The sequence below is a fragment of the Thermobia domestica genome, chromosome 18 (assembly GCF_964235325.1).
Source record: "Thermobia domestica chromosome 18, izTheDome1.hap1.1, whole genome shotgun sequence".
Classification (NCBI taxonomy): Eukaryota; Metazoa; Arthropoda; class Insecta; order Zygentoma; family Lepismatidae; genus Thermobia; species Thermobia domestica.
The window spans coordinates 182954618-182964988 of record NC_137471.1 but is presented as its reverse complement, the minus strand read 5'-3'; the positions used below and the strand labels follow the sequence as shown (position 1 = coordinate 182964988).

General features: G+C 35.3%; 1 protein-coding gene across 1 annotated transcript; it reads right to left on the bottom strand.

Moving 5' to 3' along the window:
* Positions 1 to 619: 619 nt before the first annotated feature.
* On the bottom strand, positions 620 to 2017 carry LOC145675416 (glutamate receptor ionotropic, delta-2-like). Its single transcript, XM_081745823.1, has one exon. The coding sequence runs from the start codon at positions 2015 to 2017 to the stop codon at positions 620 to 622; it is 1398 nt and encodes a 465-aa protein (XP_081601949.1).
* Between the last annotated feature and the right edge of the window lie 8354 nt (positions 2018 to 10371).

Below are 10371 nucleotides of genomic sequence, written 5' to 3'. Positions count from 1 at the left end.
CTCCACCGAAAGTGTTGCATCAAAAGTCAAACATATGAACACTTTTGCGGACAAGTATCGATCGAATTGAAGTTTGCTAAGAATTATAGTGGGCTGTCGAATTTTGTTTTCCATTTTTCTCGAGACTTTGAAAATCCTACTTGATCTAGTCTGCCTTGTTGCTATCCATATATACATATATATATATATATATATATATATATATATATATATATATATATATATATATATATATATATATATATATATATATATATATATATATATATATACTTGAAAGTGGCGCACATCAAATGGACATTTCAATCACACTAGCCTAATATTTAGCAACAGATATAACCTAATTTTTTTTCCTCTCTGTACTCATACCAAATAAACCAGCATCGGTCAATTTAATTTCCTTAACAAAATATTGGGAGGAACACGTCCACTTTGTCCCCGCCAGAGACACCCGTGCTTCTAAATCTAGTGAACGTAAGATAAAACGTAACGTTATCAATAGGGAACCATATTGCTATCAATGGTTGATTCATAACAAACAATGAAAAGCAGTTTGGTTTCTTTGTTAATCTTTTATTTATTTACGTTAAAGACATCTCAATGCGAACATAAGTCGTATTCAAACACTTTGCGGTTTAATTATTTCAATTACAAACACAAACAGCGATAAACTTAAAGCAATTAAATGAAACACAAACAAACCTTGTAGTTCGGAAGCTTTAATTGTCTGGAATTCCCTGTTATGAAACACATCAATTCGAAACAGCATATCTTTGGTTTGCTGTGAGTACAACCTAGTTATAGTTTCTTCCCAGAATGTGATAAGTCCTGACTCAAACAACCTACGAATAACCTTGTTAAACTTCGTCGTGTAAGGTGAAAACTTCTGCAGCATAAAAATAACGTCTACATGATATACATTTTGCTCCAGTAAATATATATTTTCCAGTGTTTCATTCGACAAATATTCAACTCCTCCAATATTGCCAGATTCAAGTAATTCAACGAGCACAGCATAATTATTTGTCGAAACAAGCTTATTCATATTGCTCCCGTCATCCAACCGGAATTTCTCGGACAATTTTATCTCTAAAGTATCATTGGATGTTTGCAGGAGTCCATGCATGTACGTTTCATACGCTAGCCAACACAAATGGCTATTCACTAAATCAAGCACAGAACTGATCGGCTTTTGAAATGATGGCACTGTTAAGAAAGAAACTAGTCCACTACAATACGCACTACCTGATAACATAAAAGCTATAAGGATCCATGTTATAAGATGCCTAAAGGTATATTCTTCCGGACTTTTCACCCCAAACTGAACCATAAAGTAAATGGTATCTAGAATACAACATTGAAGATTTAAATATTTTTTGGCAGTTGTCAGTGGAGACATCTTTCGTAGTGTTGTAGCAAGCAGAAACAAGATGAGTGAACATTGTATACAAGAACCAATCAGCGCCAACCACATACAAAGCTTGAAAGGAAGTAATAAAGAATACAGTTTTGATATCTGTTGTGGGCGAGGAACGACCATGGTTAGTTTTATCTTCATATATGGGATCGAATAGTCAATATTCGCGTGTCCCTCATCCTGCAGCCAGCACCCTGAAAATCCAACATCAGCTGTCATGTTAACAATCTCGCCCAACATCCCAGTCTTCTGATTACCCCATTCTTCTTTCGGTAAATTCACTTTAAAAGTGAAGTTGTAAGCAGTTCGTAACTCTTTTAGAATTAGAAATTCAACTCCAGTGTAATCTTCCTCTTCATTAATGCCATCTACACATACAAATGGCGGGTAGTCAGTTGTTGTGACAGTCAAAACCTTACCTTGTAAATTGCTTAATTTATCAGGAAATATATTTCCGTTATTTGCAAAGTGTTCATCTATCCAAACATCAAGTTCATAATGAGTTGTACCTTTATAGCGAGTTAGAAGCCTGTATTTATTTCGTGATCCTTTATCGTAAGATTCAATTACAACAAAATTAGGAAATTTGTCGGCGATCATTTTGTAAAATGGCGGAGATGGAAATATTAGTGCAGGACATAGCATCAACTTTTCCACCTCTGTTTATAAGTTTTCTCGCTTTCAAAAGATTTAGTAAAGTTTCAAGGTTACTGTAGTCATTAATTGCAATTATAAAACCTGAACATTGTGTAATTGCTGCAAGATTTACTTCCAAATGATCAATAGCTGACACAATATCACTCCAATTGAACAAAATATTTATCGCAGGCAATGCGAACGAAGAATTTTCAGACGCAACCAAAACAATGTCTTTATTTTGGCATTGTTTTATAACTGCTACACAAGAATATGTCCTCAAGGCACCTATTAGTATCTCATTCACCATTTCTTGAAGTATCCTCTCCTCGACGTATTCAAGGAAATTTGGAGATATTCCACCTGTTTTAGCTTGCACTATTGAAATCATTAGCAGAAACATTGTGTTTAATATAATCCTATTCGTCATTTTCTTCAACGCTTTCCCCTAGAAGCAAAATCAAAATTCAGTTTAATCTGGTTAAGAAGAGCACAGTAACGTTCACATAACATACTCGTATATGAACACTAACAAAAATCAATATATAATGCTTGTTTATATATAAGGGGATCGTTCAAAATGTAAGTTTCCCTAAGTTGTAAAACTTTTGATTTTAAGATACGTTTATAATCTAAACACAGGCCTATACGTGTGGGTGGGTTCTTCCTCACCTTTCCACGTAATCTCCATTGCAATTTAGGCATTTGTCTCACTGTTGAACGAAGTTTCCAAACGTTTTGCAAAATATCAGGCCTTTGGCTATTTAGCACTATCCTTACATTCAGCTTCACTTCTTCATCACCAATTGACAGGAGACCAGGTCTCTTATGTCGAACCTGAATTCTTCAGGGAAACGTAATTCGACATAAGTGATCTGGTCTCTTCTTCTTGACGATAACGTCCACCCGCATTCAGCACACAAACAAAACACAAACTTGTACATATACAATACAATACAATACGATTGAAGAATTAGGCTGGGAATGACTGCCCTACTTTTCTTACATCCTAAATTTAGTGTCGAGCTACTTCATCTTTTTTCGGTTATAAAGTCTTCAAAGTGAACATTCCGAAACAGATAAAGTCGATCGGAACATGAGGAGATTGCTAAATAGGAAAAGCTCTATTTTTGGGAAGGGTTTGGAAAAATTAGTGCAACGGGGAGACAAATTCCTGAATCTCAATTAAGATTATATGGAGAATTGAGAAACAACTCACGAACACATGTAGAAATATATGTGTAGTTTATTAATGTACCTTAAAAAAATAAATATTTTACAGTTTAGCGAAACTTATATATTGAACGACCCACTTTTGTTTGTGATCGAGTTTTGTGAGAGAAAATGAATGACCCCAAGTCACTTCATATTAATTTTTGCAACATTACAAAGGAAATTAGATAAAACATCAAACTTCAAGATCCACATCAGGAACATGAACATTATGTCTAACCCTAAAGATAGTAATATTTTTCTGTATTTAAATATATAAAAAACGTATGTATCTATCAACATTCCAACAAAACTATGGAATGCCTGAACAAATTTCAACCAAACTTGAATGACTTACAATCTGCAAAGAATACTTTTGAGGTAAGGCACTCTTACCACTCCTAAATGGTGGGACATGTACAAAAATTCAAAAACGACCGATATTGGTGTTCAATCAACAGTTTTCTATGTCTTTGAGATAAATACTCTTGATGCCATGTAAAACAACCCTAAGACCCCTAGGATGGGCAGGAAGGAATATAATTGTTTAACACACGTGGAAATGGAAAATTAAAGACAGGCCACATGCAATGGAAGAAACCTTTTGTTCCTCATGGATTTACAGTAGATGCTCAAAAGTGCAACCACAAACATCAACACAAGTCTCATGGAGATTCACACATTTTCAAAATTTCAACTTTTTCCAACCTCTTTAGCTCAAGCAACTAGTGCGACCACGAGATCTTACACATAGTCAGTGGGTGCCCTTTAGATGTCCTCACAAGTAGAAATCCAAACAAACAGATTGGGTGATCGCAGTAGCCAAGGGCTCTGTCAACCAATCCAACAATGAAGGTATGTAGTATCTACCTAAGTCCTAAAATCAGTGATAAAGTGTGCAGCGCACTATCATCTTAGAATCAGATTTAACGTTGACCAAAGGCATGATCATCGGGCAGTAATTTCGGCAAGGTCTATTTCAGAGAAGTACCGTATCCGTTCTTGTTCAAGGAAAGAGGTAGAATGAAGAGTCTAAACAAGTAACCGTGCACCATCTTCACCTACATATTAATCAAGATCTTTTGTTGGCATTCATATAGTGAATTTTCATGCACAGGTACAAACAAGTATTGTGATTATGTCTACACTGATCATAAATGGAACGGATATACTCCGTCGTCATGCAAAATCTCTCATATGGGTGAATGACTCAGATCCAGGATATAGGCAATAACTCTCGTGCTTCTGGATGCAATTTCCTCAAGAGTACGCAAAAATATTTTCTTACAGTCAAAGCGTTCTGATCGGCTCGTATCCAGTCTGCTAACAACAAAAGGTATACTTTCACATGGCATCACACAAAGATTCGCACTTTCGAATTCTTTGGTTGTTCAGTCGTCTCTTCCGGAAGCATTCTCTTTACTATTGTTGATTAGCTCGTTCATTGCCGTACACCTATAAACTTGACATTCATATAGTGGTGCCTGTTAGTGACGCTCCTAGCGGGGACTACGCCTCACATGTAGTGATCTGGATCGAGTGGATAGGTAAATAAATAAAGAATGGGTATTTACCCTTTCTGTGTTTACTTACCCAAAAATATTTTACGAAAATTCGATTATTGTGAAGTTTTAAGAATTGTTAAACATACCGGTGACGTTTTTTCATGTATTTATTAGTTACTGAAATTGTTATAAGTATTGCACTAACGAATATTTTACACTAAAATCCATAACATCCCTTAGTTTTATAAAGATTTTTACAGTACTTTGCAGAAGTGGAAGACCTGGCAACATCACAGCACTGGTTTGAATATCAAAAAAAGAAAGATAATCGTTGCAGTTGATTGCGCATTGGTGTCTGCCTTCAATACTTGTCTTGTGCTGTGTTCTGACTTTTCTGCAAGTTGGGATTGCATGAGTTTGTCTAAACTATATTTTTCACTGTTATCTCAAAAGTGTTTTGAAAGGCTATACTGTAAATATAACATGAGGGAGAAGAAGGGTCGTGTATGGCAATCTTTTAAAGCCAAAAACAAAGCTGTTGTTTGCAAGTTCTGTAATAAAGAATATAGACATGCGAATGTCAATAAATTACATTATTTCAAAAAGTGTTTTAAGTGCCCAGCTCGTGTAAAACGGCTTGAAGAACCAGCATTCTACAGTACTTTTTCGAGTACCGATGGAAGTACATCATCTCCGAAAGAAATAGTTGAATCATTAGATGAATTCCTGATGTTTCAGGGTCAAGAGAAAGCTCCCCACCTCTATGGCTGGGTTCATGTGCAAATATAACTACCAGTTCTTATTCAAGTAAATCATTGAGTTCTTTGTCCTCATTTGTGAACCACATGGATGCAGTCACAAAAGTAAGCTGCTAACACTTTACTATAGCATAATTTAGTAAGGTGGATATTAACCCTTACGGTACCAAGGGAATGTTCGTCGAACCCACAACCAGTTGAAGTCTGACTTTTGCTTCTCTGCCCGAACAAGAAATTCAGCATTGTCGGACGGAACGTTAAGAACAGAGTTCAACTGCATTTCTTTCTTAATATCTACCTTGCAGAACCCTGCAAATAGGAGTGGGTTCATGAACCACTCTTCCCGTTGGTAAGGCATGCATTTGAGAGTACCTGAAACTTCAATGTGAGCTGTCATATAAAAAATTAATGTTACGTCCAATCGAGGTGATAATACCTCACCTGGGAAGAGAACAACCATCAACAACAATATAATTTAATAAAAGCTTTAAATGAAATCGAAAAGAATCATTCATCCAAGAAATTGTAATGCAAATGGTCCTATACCGCTACGCACACCACAACAAAGATTACATTACATTACATTGTTGTTGATGTTTATTCCAAGCAGAGGTGAATTTAATTCGATTAGATACTATAAGTATACCTGGTAGATAACATTGATTTTATTACATGACAGCTCACGTTGAAGCTTCAAGTACCATCAAATGGGATACTTATGGGGAAGTAATGACAACTTGAACCTCATATTCATGCTCAGGATGTTAGATTCATGCGAAATAAACACTAACATCAACAGTTTCACTTTGACACAAAATGAAGATGGGAGTGCCACAGGCTACCAAATGGAGCCTTGGTGATTTTTTGGTCTTTCGAGCGTGATTTCTCATTCACTCATAAGTAAAAGTGCAAAATAATAACCAATTGACCCTATTCAGGTGCGGAGCAGGTTTGCAGGCAGTCTTGACCATAGCACACCCGCGAGGGATAAAGCGACATCTAAAATCTATTTTTTCATATTTTTTCTCGAAAAACTTCATAAGTAAAAAGGAGATCAAAATATTGAATCGAATTTTTTGAAAGAGTGAAATTGTGAAGGTTAGCTGTTACATTTTTCATACGAAGCCCTCGTGTACACCTATACATACATCTCAGTTTGAACAACATCGATCAAGCCAATCTTGAGAAATAATTCACACCACTTTTCTGATTTTACGTCATTGCTCACGAAAAATTAAAGTTGAGAATCAGAGTCAGAGTTGAAGCATGAGAGATTAATGTCTTCTGGGGAACTCACTTGTCGTCTCAAGATTGATGTGGGGCCATTTTATTATATTTATCCACCTGTGTCCTGTCTTCACCAAGGTGTGAACGGACTTTAAACTTGGATTAGTTTTACCAAGATCTAAAAAAAATGAAGAAATCATAGTAAGACTTCAAGCCTTAGGTTAGATGGATAGGTTATATACACAGAAATCGTATTTGTTAATCTTTGGGAGACAGTCCCAATTTTAAATGTAGTCTGCGATGATTCTGACTCTGATCATACGGTTGGTTCTGAGTAGGATGGTAAAATTTGTGGTCGTTTAATAGTTCTCGAAATACGGCAGAGGTTAATTGCTGTTCTATACAGAATAATATAAAGTATAAATATTACCTTCACTGAGTTACTATACAGCTTAACGTGGTTTATCACATTAATGTTTTAAATATGCTATTTCAATAAGTACTTTCATAAAGCATGCATTAGTATTGGTGTTAAACTCCATTTAGTGAACACTAGAAATCAGGAATTAGTAATTTAAGTGTTTTAAGAAGTGTTATTCCTTATTTTATGGATAATTTTATTAGAAAATAATTTGATCGACCAATTCATTAAATTTAGTTACTTTGATTATTCTGCAACTGTCGTAATCATACAATTACTTTTACAGAATGGCAAACTCGGTAAATGTGTAATTTGTTCAGTTTCTAAGTATTTTCTAGGTTATTACTTACTAATATCGAGTTTTATTTTACTTTGATATAATTATATCAACAAGCTAGTTGTCGCAGTGTAGTTTCTTAAACAGATTGAACTTATTAATTCAGTAAGCCAGGAGTAAAACATAAGAAACTTATTGGTACAATTCCTTGCGTAATTGACAATTCAGTACATCTCATTGCCTATAGACAAAATACCAAAAATAACATTACTTTCCGTGAAGAAAGTAACCAGCTGTATCTGGAATATCAGTTCACTTTTTTTAATTATCAAAAAAGTTGCTTTTCATCTGTACTATTCAAATTTTTTAAGGTATAAAACTGTACTTAGATCCTCAAAATAGGAAAGTAATTATTGATAATTCACTTTCCGACATTAATATATTTTGTAAACCAAAAGAAAAGGTGTTTGTTTACTTTAGTAATAGACATCCTGCTGTTATTTAAGTAGTTTAGTTAGTGTGTTCATCGATGATTTGAAAAACTGGAGAAGTTTATTGGAAGATAAAAGAAGTTGGGCCAGATAGAGAAAAACGGAGAAGGCAGTTTTATCAGAAGCGAAGGTAAGGAAGAGCTTAAATTCTGTCATTAATACCAGGTGCTGGCGGCAGACAGAATAATAATAGTGTGTGATTGGTTTGGTAACAACTGATTTCACTTTCTTTAGTCATTGTCATGTCATAAATTTTATATTTTCGTGTTGATTTGGCCCACTATCGAATTCTACCGCATAGCTGATTGGACGCCTCAGGAACACACTAAAGAAAGAATTCACGGGGTAGAATGGACAATTATTTTCCGCCAAGAGTAATAGAAGGAAATTTAATATAGGTAGAAAGAAAAACAATGGTGAGTAGCTAGAAAATCCGTACTGTGTTAATAAATATCAAATTCATTCTTTAATTACTAGAAAAAATTATTAGTTAGGTCGTTATTTAGCTGTTGCAGGTGATACAAATGACTTTTATAGTTTTCATTGACAACAATGAAACCATTTATTAGTGATTGAAACACAAAATACCTACTAAAATACTCATTTTGGTAAATACCCGGGTATTAACCCGGTGAAATAAATACCCAGGTATTTTACATCCCTACTCATACCACTGTCAGCGGTTAGCACCTAACCTATTCAACGCTCCCTGCGAGGTTTTCAGTGTTTTTTTTGGTGGTCCATCATTCGAACAGGATTAATTAAAAATGTGTTAAATTGCACGTGGCCTGTTCTTCCCTTCATCTTTCCCATCTGCTGTTGCCAGAAGCGATTAAACCCGCTTCTTCTGAATCCACATACTACGGTAATAAATTTTTATTTTGGTGCAGCCTATCACATTTTAATATTTCCAGATAGTTTCCAAGCACCCTATATAAATAAAGGAAAAGTGACTTATTCACTCATGAATGTCCAGGCAAAACTAGTTCTATAGGTACATATATAAAACGTAGACACAATAATGTTTTAATCACCGAAATAAGCGATTAGAAATGATCATTTAAAAATGTTTTCTTTTTTAGCTTAAGATTTCACGCTCATGAACCAAGGCTAAAAGAGACTGTTAAAAGATGCATGGTAATAATGCAATGATGAAACTGGAAAGAAATGGGAGAAAGCAGAGAAAGCCCGCGCACTCGGTGTTTGTCCACCACAAAACCCACTTGCTGCAGGCTGGGATTGTACTAGGGATCCATGCACCAGATGTGAGAGCTCTAACACTGGGTCAATGCCGCTCCTTTTAAAATTCATATCCTATAGGTCAATAAAAGAGAGTTCAAATTTCTTGCCAAGAATAGAATATCCCAAGAATTTTTAAGTTAGGGAGATGAAATACAATATAAAAACAATTACTTAAAAATTACTGAACCCGCATATAAGTGTTTCCAAAAATTCGGCTCCAAAAGCACGAGGAAGATAGAAGTAATTCGGATTCTCGATTTTGTATTCATAAAAGCATAATATAAGGATTCATTACGTTGTAGCTTGTATTATGTCAGAAAAGTAAATGTACACCTGTTTTTTGCGTCTGGCATTCCTGCGCTCCATCCATGGAGAGTTTGAGAATTAAATCAATCAAATGTTTACTGAGGGGCAAGAAGAAAAGTGTAATCTGAATAAGACATTGCAGAGGAGCACAAGCTGTGAATACGGATAGTGCATAGTGTAAATAAAGGGCGACACCGAAAGAGAAAGCCAGAAACAGGTGCTAAACGGAAAAAATAGAGTAAAAATTGTCGAAGTGGGAACATAAAATACAAATACAACAAATATGCCGACAACTAAGCATTTAACAAGCAAAGATCTTGGTGTAGTGGTTAAAACGCTTGATTACAAATCCAAAGAACGGCGGTTCGAATCTGCTCCAAGCAGTTTTTCTTAAAATAATGCATACAGCACATGAAGGGTGGTAAAACAGAGCGTATTACCCGTTTAATATGTTAAGTGAAAACGAGTTAAAAATTTCGGTGAAATTTATTAGAGAAGTGAGATAATGAAAATGAGGAAGCAAGTATATTTAATCAGTGGTTGTATCAGAGGGTGGTGACCGGAAAAACTGGAAATTTTCCCGAATTTCGCCCATGTGAGTCTCTACGATAGGCAAATTTCTTCAGAAATGTGCCTATTGCAGAGAGAGAGAGAGAGAGGTGCTCCCGGAATGAGTTTAATATTGAGACTACAATATTAAACTATATAAGTAGACTTTTAGCAGATTCGTATTCAGTTATTTTTTCCACAACCAGTTTTATTGATATTCAAGACAGCAAAAGCACTAAATTTTTTAACGACAAAGCGAAGTTATTTCAACACTGCGTTACATAGTGAGTCATGCAGAGGCTAGCCACCGAAGCACGCTGAATAACGCCT